The 18,048-nt window shown below is 44.5% G+C and overlaps 1 protein-coding gene across 5 annotated transcripts in view; it reads right to left on the bottom strand.

Moving 5' to 3' along the window:
- BANP (BTG3 associated nuclear protein) overlaps positions 1-18,048 on the bottom strand; it is a 117,269-nt gene that overhangs the window by 67,919 nt on the left and 31,302 nt on the right. For all 5 annotated transcript variants that reach the window (XM_053952680.1, XM_053952681.1, XM_053952683.1 and 2 more), the window contains exon 7: positions 10,643-10,882. In XM_053952680.1, coding sequence (XP_053808655.1) covers positions 10,643-10,882 — 240 coding nt within the window. The remainder of the gene's footprint in view (positions 1-10,642; positions 10,883-18,048) is intronic.

Below are 18,048 nucleotides of genomic sequence, written 5' to 3'. Positions count from 1 at the left end.
CAGTGCCCAAGGCCAGGCTGGAATAACCTGGCATACTGGAAGGTTGGGATTGAATAAATTTTAAATCACTTCATCCCAGCCCACTCCATGATTCCCCCCATGATCCTGATCCACACTAATTAATGATCAGTGAGCTAAGGAGTGGCCAGGAAATGCTGGCAGACACCACCAGCTCCATGGAGAGAACAGCTCCAGAGGAAACCATGGAAAACAGACAACAACCTCACCAGGACAGGGGCAGACAGGAGAATTTTAGGCTACAGAGCCCTAAACCATCAGGGACAGATTTTCCAAGCCAGGCATCCTCATTTCTTTCCCTTAATTCATGAAATTCCCACTTGCTGTCAGGGTATCAAGCTGCTCCAGACAAGCAGTGCTGTTTGCAGAGATTTTTACAACTGCAGACCTGGTCATGTGGAGATCAGGCCTGAAAAATTAACCCTAAAGCACAAAGCTAATTGATAAAAAACCAAAATGAATTTCAGATGTAAAAGCTGTGCAGTGGCTGTCACAATCTAAAACGTTGTTTTACAACCAGGTCCTTAGCAAGACATTTCCTACCAAGAAAAATCTCAACCTAAAGGCACTGGAGGAGTTTTTAAGCAGATAAAAAGTTCCCAGTGGCATTAAAAACATGATTTACCTGCGGGAGAGAGAGAAATCCTCCAAACATGTGCACACAATAGCAGAGAAGTGGAGCGTGCTGGCTGTTCCCTAGCCACAAATGATTCCAGGCAGGAGAGCTCCCAGCTGCCTCATCCCCAGCATGTCCCACACCCAACCCACTCAGAAAAGCAGGATATTGGAAATGAGACCTCTCACCTGGGGAAATCCATAGGAGAGAAAAGGCAGGAATGCTCCAGGGAGAAGGGTTTGACTTTTTTTTGGATCATTTACTCTCAAAAGCTGCATCAAACAGTGACATTTTACACAGCCCAGCATCCACGAGCCACAGAACAACACAGAAAAAATCCAGGCAGGAATATAAATCAGCACTTGGACCAAAAGACAGTGATTTGGAAGATAGATGTCCATAAAAGAAGAGTAAAGTACAGGATTTAGATGATTTAAGACTGGCTGAGTGTGTTTTTAGTGATCTTTTCATGAATGGTGCCTCAAATATAAAAGATGTCCTTATTTTAAAACAATAAAAACACAAAGTTTGCTTTTTTGGGGGGAGGAATCTCATTTCCTGAAGGAACCTTTCCATGAAAAACACACCAGAGACTTAAAAATAATTCAGAGATTGCATAAATTGCAGGAGTTTGGGTGATTTATACAGAAAGAGAGAGCCTGGCTGCAGCTTGGGAGACAAAAAGGGCTGCAAAGAGGATTCAGGGAGCCACAGGGGAGAAAAGGGGAAATCAAGGATCAACATTCCAACCTTAGCAAGGAAAAGCTCAGGAAGAAGGCAAAAATCAGGAAAATTCAAGTCAGCTTTAAAAGGCAACAGGTGCAGTGTGGATCAGAGACACAGGGAGAGATCTGGGGGAGTTCAATTAAAATTAAAAAGGGCAACACAAGCAGGTCCAAAATAAATCTTTCTGTGGTTTTTAAAGGAAATAAAAACTAGGAAATGCAAAGGAAAAAAAAAAAAAAAGCTTGGGAATACAAAACAAAACAAGCTCAAAAATGCAAAGGAAAAAAAAAAAGATTTGACTTGGTACAAACACAGAGGTGGTGTCTGAAATGATTCAACAAAACTTTGGAGGATCTGCTGTACAAAATAAGGAGAGAAAGGGTTGGAATTTTCTAAAAACCAGAATTAATTATAAACTAAGAAAATCCCAGGAAAACCACGTTCCTGGGGAAGTAATCCTCTCTTTCTGAAAGGTCAGAAGTCAAGGAGCAAAAGACAAAACAATCCCCACAGAACATGAAACTGGAAAGAAATCAAATTAAGACCAAATTGAGGTGGAAGAGATCAAAACCAGACATGAAATATTCCATCCTCATCCCACATTCAGAACCAGCTCCTAAAAATCCAACTCCCTGGCAGGAGTTTCATTTGCATGCTCCGAGTTTCTGCTGCTTCCCATTCTCCAGGAATCACAGATTTCCTTGGAAAACTCTAAGGTAAATCTGTATTTTCATGGACTTGGCAGAGTTAGGCTGAGGTGGCCCAGAAATTCCTGCTGGATTTGGTGCATTTGGGGAAGTGCAGCACAGAATCCAGTAACCACGTGTATAAAATACAAATCTATTTCTATTAAATACAGAATCCAGGCAGATTTGGGTCACTGCTCCTTCACTTTCCAATTCCCTCTAATTTTTAAAACCCAAAGAAAAGCACCAGGGTGGGGAATTCATATTAAAGTGATGGACAGAATCCTTGTAAATTGACAGGAACACGATGGAACCTACAAGAAACAAAGGCTCTTGCCTGCTCAGAGAGGAGAAGGGGCTGATTTTTGGGGGCTTTGGCTCCCAAAATTCTTTTTTTCTCAGCAGGGTCGTACATTTGGAGTCTTTTTGATTAAACCAAGAGCACATGACAGCAAAAGCTGCTGCTCTAAACACGGAGGGAGCAGAGGAAAAGCTGGAGCACCTCTGGAATTCCTCCTTGAGCCCTCAGGCTTTGATTCTCCAAAGCTCATGCAGGGCTTGCCCTGCCCATATTGAAATGATTGGAAAGCAGGAATTGTTTACTCCTTTGACAGCTGGGGGATGATCTGCACAGCTGAGAGGCACTTCCCCCTGCTCAATTCGGGATGTTTAGGTTTGGGATGCAGGAGGGGAGGCATGCCAGAGCCTTGGAGGCTCCTCCAATGTCACACACCTGGAAAATCCATCCTGGCACCAAAAAAATCCCTTTCCATGACATTGCTCTGATCCACAACGTCCAAAAAGAGACAGGAGGAGCTGCTGGGAACTTGGAGAGAGGGAGGAGGGAAGGCAAATTCAGCTACCAAGTCATTACTCTGTTCATTAATATTTATTGAGGATATTTGTCTGAATATTTCATCTTTAACAAGTCACAGATTCAGAGGAGACATGAAAATTTAAGTTATTTAAACGCCTTTGTTCTTCGAATTAAAAGAACCCTACCAGAAGTTTTAAAAATGCAAAATTAATGTTAATTGGTATCTAGAATCTCCAAATTCCACCAAGGGATCCTGTTCCAGAGCAGGAGAGCTCCTCCACTCAGTCACACCTCAGCACCTCTCTGGAAAAGCAGCCAGGCTATTTTAACCTATTTTCCAGCGAGCAGAACCTGGTTTATTCTGATTTATGGAAGGAGCCATCAGCATTCAAATATTGCCATCTAGTGGGGTGTCAAATTCCCAGTGTGGCAGGAAAAGATGGATTTTTATCTGTTCCTGGCTTTGCTCCATCCCAACTCCCCACAGGACACAGCGAGTGCTCCAAAAGATTATGAAGCTGCAGGAGCAGGGAGGGGCTGGGGTGAATTAATTAATGAATCCCTGCAGAATTAATTAATCCCTGCAGGAACTGAGTATTTGTGATATTCCTGGAATTCCACGTGTTACAGAATTCCCATCCTTCAATCCCTTTCCTGATGGTGACAGAACATCCACAGCTGTTTAATAACCTGAGTACAATTATTAGAAATTAATCAATCAACCCCTAAATAAGGTAATTCTGGACCAAACAGAGGGTTTATAATCTGAAAAAAGATTGAAAAATCTGAAAAAAGAACCCTTCCTGTTCTCTACTCCAGCCTTGCTCCAGGTCCCAAGTTACACCAGAGTGATGACACTGGAAAAATGGCATTTGCTTCTAGTTTTTTCCATCATTAAAAAAAAAAAATCCTGCATTTATTCCTATTTTATCCCCCATTTTAAAAAGACAAGCCAACAGCTGCAGCAGAAACCTTCCCAAAGAGCCCATCTTCAAACTTTTCCTTTTCTTCTTTATACCCTCCTGAAAGAGCCCTCAAAGGCCCTGGAAAAGCTGCTTTTCCAGCCCCAGCCTCAGCATGGCTTTAGCTGCCTCTCCAGCAGTGCAGACCTGCACGCTGCAGCACGTACTTGAACCAAGTCTGGCCAAAAGGGAGAAGCACTGAGGGATGCAAGGAGTGTGGAAACAGATGGTCCAAGTGACCTCATGCATTCATTTTCTGGTTTCTGGAGAGCCCAGCACTCAGCAGTGCCTGACAGCACACCACACACTCAGTGTGGAGTTACACACAGCAGTGGGGACTGACAGCCCCACCACGGCTTTTCCAAGAGTGGAAAATTGAATTCCTCACTTGTCCAACGCAAGGACAACAAGAGAAGTGTGAGGAGGAGAGAGAAAACGCACTATTTCTTTTCTTTCCCCAAAATTGCTGCCTTTTTTTTTTTTTTCAGTTTATTAACAGGGCCTGGCCAGGAAAGTAATTGAAATCAAGAGAAGTGCCCAGGAAAGAAGCAAACTGCAGGCAGCAGCGAGTTCCAGCTGAAAGCAAGGCCAGCACTGATGCCATGGATGAGAACTGTGGTGCTGAGATAAACTCAATGGGTTCTCCCATTATCTTCTTGCCTGGCCTCAAACGAGGTTATCAGTGCCCTGCATGTGGCAGCATTTAATTGATTCACAAAGCAGCAGCTCTGTGGAGCTGGAGCCAGGCTCGTGCAGCTCTGAGGGACACAACGCGTGCCAGCAGCAGCAGCACGAGGCCCACAGACATTAAAGCTCTTCAGAGAGGGGGAAAGCCCAACAGAAAGGATTTCTTTCACTTCTTGCTTTTTGAAGATGTGCTGAACTCTCAGACTTTGCTCCTGAGGAGGAGAGAGCTCCAGAGCTCTGCAGCCTCTCCCTGGTTTTGTCCCCAGCAGGTGACACCGCTCGTGGCCTTCCCAAGCAAGCCAGCCCAGCTTGCCAGCCCTGGCAGGGCTCAGAGCCCAGGCTGTGACAGCACAAAGCTCAGCAGGACCTGCCCAACTCCCCCAGTCTGCCAGGGGCACGCTGCTGCAGAATTGGGCAAACTCCACCCTTCAACCCCCAGTGCAACCTGTCCTCCCCGAGCCGTGCGGAGGAGCAGGAACGTCCCACAGGGGGATGTGAGCAACCTGGAGCAGTGCAGAGTGCCCTGCCCAGGCAGGGGCTGGAAAGGACAGACTGCAGTCCCTTCCAAAGCAAACAATTCCAGGCTGCTGTGATAGCACCACAGGAACAGCCCAAAGTCACTCTTTATTTCCCAAGAACTACAGCCTGTGGTATTTAACACTGCAAGAAGAAAATGTTGGCAAAAAGTATTTCCAGGGACCACAGGATTAGCTCATCCATCAGACACAAACCACAGGACTCCTGTTCAGGCTACCAGGGCTGGGAAGAGGAGTTCTTATCCTATAGCATGAGGGAGCCTGAGCTGGGTGCAGCAGCTCAGGGATCCTCAGGAAATTGCTGGGTTGAGCTCTGCCACTGTCCAAACCTCCAGAGCTGATTCCTGAGGGAGCTGGGGAGGGACTGAAACAACAATTACCAATATCCAAATCACAGAAATCACCAGTTTGTGCTGCTGCTGAAATGTTAAAGACACGGGACAAAATGCCAGTTTGGATCATTTTTCTTCAGGCTCTCCAGCAGTCTCCAGATGGAATCCAAGGTTTGGATGCACCTCTACAACTGCTGATGTTCAGGACTGTGACACTTTTAAACCATGGGATGTTATTCAATACCCCAACAGCCAGGGACTTGTGGGATAGTCAGAAATGAGACACGAGAAGCCCAAAATTATAAACAGGAAATGAAAGGAAGACAAAATATGCCAAAACAGCATACAAGTATTAGGTAGGAAATAAGAAAAAAAGGGAAAATTGGTAGAGTTAATAAAAATGCTGTAATAAAAAAGGCTTTTGGAAGTGGGAAAGTGAAAGAATAGAAAATATTGATGACATTCTGTATTTATAGTGCATGCCCTCAGTAACTGCAATATTTGTTTAGAGTACCTGAAGGAGGCAGAAAGTGGAAAGAGATGATTTCCAGGGGTCTGGAGGGACAGGACACAAGGGATGGCCTCCCACTGCCAGGGACAGGGTTGGGTGGGATTTTGGGAAGGAATCATTCCCTGGGAGGGGTGAAGAGGCCCTGGAATGGATTCCCAGAGAAGCTGTGGCTGCCCCTGCATCCCTGGAAGTGTCCAAGGCTAGGACAGCCTGGGATAGTGGAAGGTGTCCCTGCCATGGCACTGGATCATATAAATATAACTATAACTATAACTATAAATGTAAATGTAAATAATTGGTGCACACAGCCCAAACCACTCCAGGATTCCATGATAAACATCTTAAAAAACAGCACCAGCCTGGAGTGTCCCACAAAACATCCTCTGGTGAGAAACATCTGAGCTCAGCTCACCCATGAGAACTTCCTGCCCTTCCTGCAGTATTTCCAAGCAGGATAATCCCCCAGAAGGACAGAAATGTGATCTATTTGCTGCTGATCCTGTTGTTATTAAGCTCGGCCTCTCCATGAAAAGCTGGAGCAGCAGTGCTGAGCTCCCCACACGTTTTCCACGCCACCAGTGGCAGCTTCAACCAGCCCGACGTGCCTGGGCTGTGGGCAGCAATATTTCTATTTCTATTTCTCTCTCCATACATAAACTCGTGCCACTGACATCAATTCCACAGCCAAATGTGTTTCCTATTAAGCAGCCGTGTGTGGGCTGCAGCTCCAGAGCTGGTGTGTGGATTTTTGGGAAGCAGAGCCAGTGTTTAATTCCACTTGGCCTCTGCTGAGGACACAAGTCCTTTCAGAGTGTATTAACATCTCTTTCAACTCCTGCAGTAGGAGAATGCTCCCATCCCTACTGGAAGAAATGTTTTATATAACAGGAACACCAAGCTTTGATGAAGGATTTCTTTCTGTGCTGTGTTTTTGTGTGTTAAAAAGTGAAGTTATTTGGCATTTGAAGCAGAAAATGCATCATTCAGAGTTAAAAATCTGATTTTATCATTAGGTATTCTCAGCTAACACTTTGCTTTATGGTTTTTAAAAGCCAAGGATGGATTCTGGGTGAAATTAAAGGGAAATGGGAAAGTTCACTCTATGAGAGTCTTGGAAGCAGATGGGAAAATTCACCCAAATTTTTCAGCCCAGTTTCCTCCCCTCTGTGAGCACTGGAGGGTTTGGGTGGGGGATTTCTGGTTTTGAGTTGTTTTTTTTTTTTTTTTTTCTCAGCAACAATCCTGTCCCTAACAAGAGAGTTATTTCCATGTGCATGAATCATTCCCTGAGCAACAGATGCTGTCTGGAGCCAAAATAAGAATTTTGGGGTCCAATAACACAAGGGCACAGGTTCCCCTTACTGCAATTCATGAGTTTGGATCCCCTTCCTCACCCAACCAGAAATTCTGCATTAAATTTGCAGGTTCTGATCTTCCATCCTCTTGGAGTAATTACCCAGAGTTGACAAATAAGTGGGAAAATGAGAGTCTGCAAAAACCCATGTGCAGAGCAAGGGGCCTGCACAGAAATAATACACAAAGTTACAGACAATAATATATAAAATATGTGTATATATAAATATATATTATAAGTAACTAATCTTATTTTGTTTTCATTTAGTTACTTTGATTATTTGGAAGAATAAGAACCACTGATAAATTTTCTTTACTGAGCTTCAGAAATCCCCTCTCCATTTTTTCCAGCATGCCATGGAAAATCATCTTTTCACTTACACCATTTCTTATAACTGCAAAATTCTGAATTTGGGAATCTGTTTTTTCCAACTCGCTCGTGGAAATTGCTGTAAAATCTCCAAAGAGCTAAACCTGTATTTTCTGTTAGGCAAAGAAAATTACAACTGAGGATGTTCTTGGATTGTATTTCACCAGCAAAAGTCTCCATTTTTAGCAGGGCTGAGGTAATGAGCTATTTAATGATAGAGATTGTGTTTAAATCATTCTGGTTTCTTGCCCAAAAGCTCTCCTCAGTACCACTGCCACCCCACAAGCAAATTCCTACCACAAGTGAAAATTTAGACTTCCAAAGATAAACTTTCCTCTCCTCTTGTGGTAAACCTTGTGCAGAGCATCAGGAATTTTTAATAAACACACATCTCTTCATTTTCTATACTTTCTGCATATTACACAAAATACTTTCTCTATTAAATACAGATTTGCTTGGTGTTTTTCTTATAGAAAAAAAAAAAAAAAAAGATGGAATATCTTTCCACTGACAAACTGCAAGAAACTTGAAACGAAAGGAAAAATAAAATCCCTTCTATTTCCTTGGCCTCCTCTGGCTGTGATTGGCACAGGCCAGGCTGATGACATTGGATTTTTCATTTCTGGTTGAATTAAGTCATCAAAGCACCATTTGCTCAGAGCAGAAGCAAATCCCACTGTGGGGACCAGCACTGAGGGGTTCCCATGCCAGGGAAACTCGGGTTTGGGGTGATTTTCTGGGAGAACACTTCAGGGATGAAAAGCAGATGTGTGTGGACTGGGAAAGGGGATTTGGGATGGCAGGGCTCTCCCAGGCAGGGATGGAACCATGGCACACACACAGACTGAGCGTGGGCACAGTCCCATCCTCGAGAGCCGAGTGCTCCACATTCCTCACCAGGCTGCTGGAATCCAACTCCACTCCCACTTAATTACTGCCAGTGATGACATATGAGGTTATTAAGTGAAATCATCATTTCTGGACCACTGTTCTCACTGTTACATTTGCTGCTCCATCAAGTTCTCCTGTGTTTTCTTTGTTGGTTGCCACAGGATTCTTCGTCCTTGCTGGTAGTAGATCAACATTTCACTGCCCAAACCAGTTTTCTCTGGCCAGATCCTCACAGGGTCTATTTTTTTCCAGAAATCCCTAGTTTTTTATGGCCTGGCTCCCAAAAGAAAACAACACAGCAGCCAACAGTAGGAAGGAATGAAGTTGTTTGATACCTGGATCCCAAACCGTGCTCATGCCACCAAAGTCAGACACTGATTGCTGCTCATGATCTGCTCTCACATCTGTGCCATCCCAGACCTTCTCCAGCTGCAGGGACCACTTCCACAACCCAGTATTTTCATGGTCAGAATGCCTCACAGAAATGACATAATCCCCAGCTTAAGCACTTGGTCACATGGACACATTCCTTCCCCATGCTCACACTGGCAAACATCTCATCTTCCTCCACAACCAGTTACAAACTGACCCATGTGATTTGTGCTCTCAGATTTAAGGGATGGGAAAAGAACTGCCTGGGAACTGCTTTAACACTGGAGCAAGATCCATTTCTTAGTGTTTCTGAAAGGTTTTAACAAAAATCTATGTTTTAAAAACATCATTGATGCTGATGAGATCAGCAGACAAGAAGGCTTTGGAGATCAGCATTAATTTGAATTACCATCTCTCTTAAAAATACATATTTAATGTGTTTTTAAAAAGAAACCTTCTTTTTAAAAGAAGAAGTCATTAAGAAGTCTTCTGCTTCAGGTAAATAATGAAGCAAAAATTGCCCTAATGCAGCCACCTAAGTGGGTTAGATTTGGTTTTCAATATCCCCAAAAATAGCCTGAAAACCACTGGAAATAAGTGGGAAATAAGTGGAATAAGCAGCAGATAAGAGGAATGTTTTCCCTGCCATCACCAAACACCAGTCACATCCCTTCCCTGTAACTATCCCACAGCCACTCCTCCAAACACCACCCCAAATAATTCCTTGCTGACCTCTTCTTAAGCCTTACCTGGAGTTTCAAATTGCCAATTCCACACAAAACTCACCAGTAGAACAAATGATTCCCATTCCAGATCCACTGGTGACTACACAAAATGTGACTATAAAGAATTTCCTAACAACAAGACCTCCAGGTTCATTAGAATCCAGTTCAAGGATCACTCCTGGGCCTGCCCAGACTCCCCAACGATCCCAGCCCGTCCCTGGGAGCTCTGTCCAAACACTCCTGGAGCTCTGGCAGCCTCAGGGCCGTGCCCATTCCCTGATTCCAGTGCTCAACGACCACCTGGCAGAAGAAACTTCTCCCAAAATCCTGGTTATGCTAGCTTCTTGGAAATAAAGCACAGGGAAGAGACTTGGCTGTCCTCAATGTATTCACTAGAAGTCGCCACAGCGGAACACGATGCTCACGTTCAGATTCCTCTTTTCATTTCAAACCAGTGGCTGTGCCTTTGTTCTACATGAAACCACATTTGATTCCTTTTAAATTAACAAATATCGTGCCTTTAACACAAATAATATCAGTTCACAGCTCCAAAATAGCTTAAATAATCCAAAGACTTGTGCGCATGGAGCAGACAGAAATCCAACAGTGTCCTGCCATTCCTGCTGTGAATCCAGATTTTATGATCCTGAGATTGCCAACTTTTCCCATCACAATCTCAGCAAGTCTTTTGAAAAGAGACATATATGGGAAGTCAAAAACTACGGTTCAAGACCACGCTGGTTTGAGCACTTGAACAGTATTGAAATTTGTGTTACCAATTATTTCTGCAATATTTACTACACTCACAGCTGGCAGTTGCAAAGATGTCAGAATTCAGAATAAAAGATGAGGAATTTCTGGTGAATACCCACCAACTGAAATAAACCAGCCCATCAGGATTTCTTCCTAAAAACCCTACCCCTTCTTCATAAACAAAAGCCACCAGAACATCTCACCACACATCAAAAACACCCTTAAAATCTCATTTAACACATCCGCTTCTGCCTTATCCGCGTGTAAAACTCCCACGTTTCACTCACAGCGAATCCCGTAGATCATGAGAGGATCCAGCTGCTTCTTGCCGTGCTTGCCCTGGCCCGAGAGGTTGGAGATGGCCTGGATCTCCCTGTGGAAGAGGTAGTCCAGCAGGGTCAGGGCCATCTTCTCGGCCGTGCGGCAGTTGGTGCTGATGTGCAGCATGTCCGCGGGCGTGATGGGGCAGCGCACCCGCATCTCGGGGTTGTTCTCGTCGCCCAGCCACGTCCCGTTGGGGTAATCCTCTGAAACACACGTGGGGCAAAGGTTGAGCAAGGAGGCAGGCTCAGGACACAGCAAACATTTCTCAAGTTTGCATCATCTCCCCCTACTTTGCTTCCTGGTGTCCGTGGGCTTTCCCAGCTGAGCGCAGCGGGATCGCGACGGCGGCTGCTGAGAGAAAGAAACCCAAATTCCCCCCAGCAGTGACCAAAAATTATTGTTGGTGACATTCTGACCTACACAACAACTGGTGCAGCCAGTCCAGGTGTCCAGCTCGCTCTCAGAGATCTCTGTTATTGAGAAACCACTCCAGGCCCAGTGCTCTCATGCCCTAAAAATGAAGATTACTGCAGCTCTGAGATATTCTCAAAGCAAAGCAAATTTCAAGCAGTCAACAGCTTTGAACCTTGTCTGTCCCAACCTCAAACCCATGAGATTAAAGCAAGGCTAAACAAGATTATAGATTTAGGAAATTATAATAAATAGTGAACACTAACTTGCTTAATCATTTAAAAGGAGTACATCAAGCAATTACAATAATTTAGGATGTAACCAGAGATCCCAAACATAATTTGGGTTTTTCCTCATATTTACTGGCTATATTATTTTCTAAATAGTAGTTTCCCAAGGAACAGGCCCAGCAGAAGGATAATTATTCAATCACTAATCATCTTCCCTCTTATTCAAATATAAGTCCATCAGTACCACAGCTATACCTACTTACATACACACTCAATATATTAAGAAGCTTTTTTATTTCTTTCCCAGTTTGTCAGGGGGAAAAAAAAGCAATGCTAGGGATTTAATTAAATAAATAAATTAAATTCAAAGGAATATTAGGCACACATTTCAATTAACCTGTGCAGACAATGCCAGAAGTTGATGGAATCAAGACTAACCAGAAACTGGAACAGAGCTCAGGACCAACCCCACCTCAAGTGGAGGATGGAACACACAGCCAAGGATGAGACTCCCATTCCAGACATAAACCAAACCTCCAGAATTCCTCACACTGCCAATAGGAGCTGAGTAGGAAACACTCCAGCAACATTTCAGTGTCCACTGACATGGACCATTTGGATTGCTTTCCATGTTTGCTCAACTGTGGAGTAAAACAAGGTTTGCTGACTGAGGGGTCACTCAGCCCTTCCACAGAGAGCTTTACAGTAATTTATTGTGAGCAACGTTCAGTTACAATTACATTAATGACTTTTCTTTCATTAAGTGATCTTAGAGCAGAGTTTTGTGATATAAAGTCCCCAATTCCTGGTTTCCATAACCCTTCCAGTCCCCAGAGAAGGTGACAGAGCTCAGGTCAAGCAGCGTTTCCTTTTCACACCGAGCAGGACGCAGAGCAAGCAGCATCTGGATTTCCAAATCCTGCCCTGGGGTTTATCAGACTACAAGCCAGAAGAACTCAATAAAATATAACATAAAAGCAACTCCAGGCACTCCAAACTGCTTTTCCAGCACGACCTTTGGGTTGAGTCATGCCACATGTCAGGGCCGAGTTCGCAGCGCTGAGTAACGACAGGATGAGGCAAACGTTGGGTTGTGCAATCCTGATTTATCACTGCGAGCAGCAGATTATCAGCAAGAGCACAGCCACACAACCAGGGAATGGCTTGGCCTGGAAGGGACCTTAAAATTCATCTCCTCCACCCCTGCCATGGGCAGGCACATCTTCCACTATTCCAGGTTTCTCCAGGCCCTGGCCTTGGGCACTGCCAGGGATCCAGGGGCAGCCACAGCTGCTCTGGGCACCCTGTGCCTCCCCACCCTCACAGGGAAGAATTTCTTCCTTATATTCACTAACTTGCAAGGAAATCAATTTATTGTTGACATATGTAGCAACTCGTCCCTCAATTTTTTTTTCTGCTGAAATCAGAACTTCATGCCCTGTCCTGAATATATTTTTATACACTTGCAAATTGTTTATATTTTTTTTTCCTTAATTTGATCCTTTCTTTTTTATCCTCAGCCAGGATAGGTCACACTGGCTGCTTTCTGCTCCCAGTACCAGGTGCCATGTGAAAAATAAAGTGGTTTGGATGAGTTGTGCCTTGTTTTGCATGCCACTGTGTCTGGCCTCACCACAAGTCTGGTTACCATTATCAGGGAAAACAACAGCCTGTTCCTCAAGATAAATGGACTGGGTTAGAAAAATTTGGGCAGATCTGGCGAAGCAAAAACATCTCTGGATCAATGTGTACGTTTTTCAAAGAAATTCTAGGAAGCCTGAATAAATTATCCTCTAGCCTATCACAGCCTTACTGCCTTAGAGCTCACAGGATTGCTGTTGGATATAGGAATTTTTCATTCCTTATGGAACACCTTTTGCCTGCAGACTTTTTTAACAAACGTTGTTAACCTACATGAACCAAAGATTTTGTTCAATTTGCAAAATCCTCTCCTTTTTCTGCTGGCACAGAGTCCAGAACATACTGTTTTTACCACATGCAACTGTTTTTTTATTGCTCCCAGCCTGGAAAAAAAGACATTATCTTGTTATTCTGACCTATGACCACAATCCCCCCACTAAATTATCTCTTGCATTTTCCTCCTCCTTTCAAACAGAAAGGGAATTTATTTTATAACCATTTTGCATTAAGCATGACTGAAGTTAACCATGAATCCACTGCAGCTCTGTGAGGGCACAAAAGCTGAATTATTCCTTATTTTACATCAAAATCATTCCTGCCAGGCTGCCAACACATCTGGCACTTTGCAGGGAGCAAACACAGGACTGGCACCCAAAAATCTGGTGGAAAGAGGAAATCCAGGGCCAGTTCTGAGTGAGGCACAAAAGCCCTGAGCTCTGGCGTGGAGGAGAATGGATAAGGAAGGAGAAAACAGACTGGGAATTGGATGGAAATTCCCTTTGAGCAATTTGATACATAAACACCATTGATTAAATCTGGATCACTGGAGTCTCCCAGCACTGAAATATCCTTTAATGCATGTGGCATGGTTCTTTAGGTGTATTATCAGGCTTTAGAGGCGATGTCTGGGTGCAGTCTGGAGGGGTTGGGTTATTTAGTGCATGCACTCGAAAAGCCAGACTCCACTCCCCAGCACTGCACAGCCATACCCTGCTGCTGTGCCTTAAACACTTCCAAAAACTCAGTCAAGGTGAGCTGGAGGAAGAGAACACTCCAAGAAAACCCTTCCCTTCAGCTCAGTGAAGCACAACTGCACACACTCACCTGGAGCTCAGCTCATCACACAACTTCTCATATTGTTCTATTTTGCTTTCTTTAATTAACTGAGGAAGGGTGGAGGGTGGCAGAGCCCTGGCACAGCTGCCCAGGGACAATGTGGGGTGTCCCTCTCTGGAGACATCCCAAAGCCACCTGGATGTGTCCCTGTGTCACCTGCCCCAGGTGCCCCTGCCTGGGACTGGGTGATCTCCAGGGCTCCCTTCCAACCATTCCCTGATCCTGTGAATTTTCCTGAGGAGCCTGCTGCCCTTTCAGGGGGAAGGAGCTTCCTTGCCCTTTTTTACACCAAATATCAGATCACCACAGAAGTGGCTGCTGATCATTCCTCCTCACAGTGCAGAAAGCCCTGCCAGCTTTATCTGAGTCCCTCTCTGCACTCACAGCCCCATTTCCCCCACACACCAATTTCTAGTTCCTCTGCATTGTTCTTTTTCCAACATCACAAAATTTGCCTTTATCTCCATTCCACTGAACCCAGTTTGCTTTCCAGTGATGGTTTTGAGTCTTTTTTGCTGCATTTCTCTTATCTCCCAGCACAGCTGACCATCCATCCCTGTTTGGGGACGTGCTGAGGGCTGCCACGCAAACCAGGAATTCTCTGGGAACAGGAGGAGCCAGTTTGGGGTCAGCAGCAAAAAAAAAACCCTGTCAAGAGAACAAAAACCAGACAGGGGCTGCTCTGGACATGCTCTCCCACCCAGGGAAGGGACAGACACTGAACTGTTGCATTTTTCCATTGGGATAGGCTCCCCTGGTCTGACATGAGCCTAAAAGCAAAGCCAGGCTCTGCTCCATCCCCAGGAGCTGTCAGTCATTCCTTTAAAACTAGGGAAAACAAAAGGAAACACCTGCCCACAGAAATACTGGAATTAACATGTTCCATCGCTCCAAGAAGTTGTGTTTATTTTACTCTCAAGGCTGGGTGCAAAGTTGGCAGTGGCAGCAAAAGACTGGTAGGTGCAGAGAGGCAGAAAGATGAATTAATCTTTAAAAAATTAAAATAAACCCCGAAAAAACAAATCCTAACCTACAAAAACAAACCTCCATTTCTAGAGAAATTAAATAATGTTTTGGCTGATGTTCAGAAGATTCAACATCAGCATCATGTGGAGGGTTGGAACGAGATGAGCTTCAAAGTCCCTTCCAAGCCAAACCATTCCATGAGTCTGTGATCTTTTAATGAGCTCCTGTCAATTAGCAGAAGTTCACAGGGGCAGTGATTAATTGGCAGAGACTCCAGAGCACTGACTTTATTAATTAAAAATCATTAAAGTCTGTGGAAGGGAGGGACAACCAGGCTGAAATTCACCTCCAGGTCCAGCAGTGGGATTGAAAGCTGTGCTAAAAGAAAGGTTAAAGAGCTTTAAAGTCACATTCAGCAAAATCTGAAAAAAAATCAGAAAATTAAAACCCACAGACTCAAAGGGCTTTTTAAAACCTTGGAAAATGTGTTTCACGTCAGAAAATCGGATTTCTAATATGGATTTTGCCCTTTTTTCCTTGTTTAATAGATCTTTGTTATACTTGGAGCATTAATTCCAAATATCCCTGTGGCAGACACCTGCAAGAAACTTGTTCATCTGCTGGCTCCCAAAAATTGAAGAAAAAAAACCCCAAAGCAATTCAATTTTTATCATTTTCTTTGGCTTTCACAAGTCCTCATCAGTGTCTCCACATCAGCACCACATCATTTTGTTTTAGGGTACAAAAGGTTCACTCCTGCTCTGCTCCAGCTCCTCTCACTGTCTGTGCCTGTCCTGAGGAGCTTGGCAGGAAAGAGCTCCAAGTGCTCATCCCACGGGTGAGATCTGAGCCTGCCCTGAGCTGGAAAATCCTGTGCACAGATAAGTCTGGGACAAAGAGCTGCTTGGATTCCCATTTGGAAAGCAAATCCTGAATCCTGTTTAATGCTGCCATTATCAAATGGCTGCTTCAGATCCAAGTTGAGGAGACAAGACGTGACTGAGGAGTTTTCTCTGGAAAAAAACCATCAGTCATCCCTTAATTAACACCCAGTGTCCCCTTATCTGCTCCAAAAATACATGTTCACATTTCCAGCTTGGGGTTCTCTGCATGAGAAACTGGAGGACACAGGGAATGGTTTCACACCAAGGTTACATGGGATATTGGGAAGGAATTCCTCCCTGTGAGGTTGGGGAGGCCTTGGAATGGATTTCCCAGAGAAACTGAGGCTGCCCCATCCCTGGCAGTGGCCAAGGCCAGGCTGGGCAGGGCTTGGAGCAGCCTGGGACAGTGGAAGGTGTCAGGGTTGGAACTGGATGGGCTGTAAGGTCCCTTCCCACCCAAACCATTCCATGATTCCATGTCTTCAGAGCCCAGAGAATTGATTCACAAATGAATTCTGTGCAAGGAGGACACACAGCACCAGCTGCAGCATTCAGAATCTTCAGAACTTTAAAAATGCACAAGGACTCTGGAAAGCACAGGAAAAGAGTCTCAAAAGAACTGAACAGAGCAAACTTTTCCTTCTCTTACCACCCTGAAGGTGTAAGGGCAGTGTGTGAAAAATGAGCAGGAAAATAACACTGAGCCATCACATCCATCCCATACAACCATTATAAAATAAACCATTACAAAATAAACCATTTTAAAATCAATTTCCTCATATTTAGTGTATAACACTTAATGGCTCTCCTGCTCCAAAAGTGTGTCAGTGAAACCAAAAAAGCTCTTCCTGAGCTCTGTGTTCTGCACAAGACACTGAACTGTACAAAGATTAGTTTTTAAGCCTAATTAGAATGTTCACAAATAAATCAAATGCACTGCTGTGTTTGAAGTGAGAAGATGCTGCACTCCACAACTCCCAGTAAGAACACAAGCATGCCAAAATTAACTGGATTTTAAAAAACACATGGATTGAAGGCACAGTGTTCAGTCAGAAAAAAAAAACCAGCCTTGCTCTACACCATTACTGGAACTGGGCTCACAGGTCCTGAATCATTATTTTTCAGGGACAGAAAGGCAACAACACTAATTTTTTAATTATCACAAATTACATGGAAGCAACCAGGTTTTACAGAAATCCATTTTTTACCTTTACAGAAATCCATTCCCTAAATCCTGGAAATATCCAGAGCTCGGTGTAAGGTAAACCCAACTCTAAGCACAGTTTAGTTTTGCTTTCCAGAGCCAGGATGACAGAGTGGAGCTGTCCTGAACACCTGGTGTTTGGTCTCAGTCCTGGGCTGGGATCTCCAGCCAGGTTTTACCTCTGCACACCTCAGAGTCACCTGGAATTCTGTCCCAGGTGATGAAAGCCAAGGGCTGCTGTGACTTTGCCTCTCTCTGCACACCAGCGCTGTTATTCTCCATCTCTTCCTTTATTAATAATTGAATTTGTGCCACCCTGCAGGTGAAGTCACTTAGCAATTCCCTCCCGTGCAAGGGCAGGTGGAGGGGGGTCACTGATCTGATCCTCAAAGCATTCATCAGTCTCAGAGATTTTGAATGGATGAGTGTTGCAGAGGTCTGAGGGAAATCAGATCTGCAGACATTAATGGATTAGGTGTTTCTACAGAATTTACATGCACATCAGTGGCTCAAACATCACATTTGTCTGTGCAAATCTGTGCCAGACCAAGGCAGAAAAGGAATCACACAACAAACACCTTCCTGGTGCTGGCAGCTTTGCTCCTGGCACAGCTGACAGAGCAGTAAAAATTCTGGAATCACTGAGGCTGGAAAAAAACTCCAGGATCAGAGTCCAAGCTGATCCCAATGCCCACCTTGTCCCCAGCCCAGAACTCTGAGTGCCACCTCAGGAATTCCCGGGACACCTCCAGGGATGGGCACTGCAACCCTCCCTGGGCAGTTCCAATCCCTGACCCTCTTCCCATGGGGAAATTCCTGCTGCTGCCCACCCTGAGCCTGCCCTGGGCCAGCCTCTCCTCCTGTCCCTGTTCCCTGGAGCAGAGCCCGACCCCCTGACCCCCTTGTACTGCCCAAGG

This window comes from Vidua chalybeata, chromosome 11 (assembly GCF_026979565.1).
Source record: "Vidua chalybeata isolate OUT-0048 chromosome 11, bVidCha1 merged haplotype, whole genome shotgun sequence".
Classification (NCBI taxonomy): Eukaryota; Metazoa; Chordata; class Aves; order Passeriformes; family Viduidae; genus Vidua; species Vidua chalybeata.
Note: the sequence above shows the minus strand (reverse complement) of the source record. Positions and strands in the feature narration are given on the sequence as shown.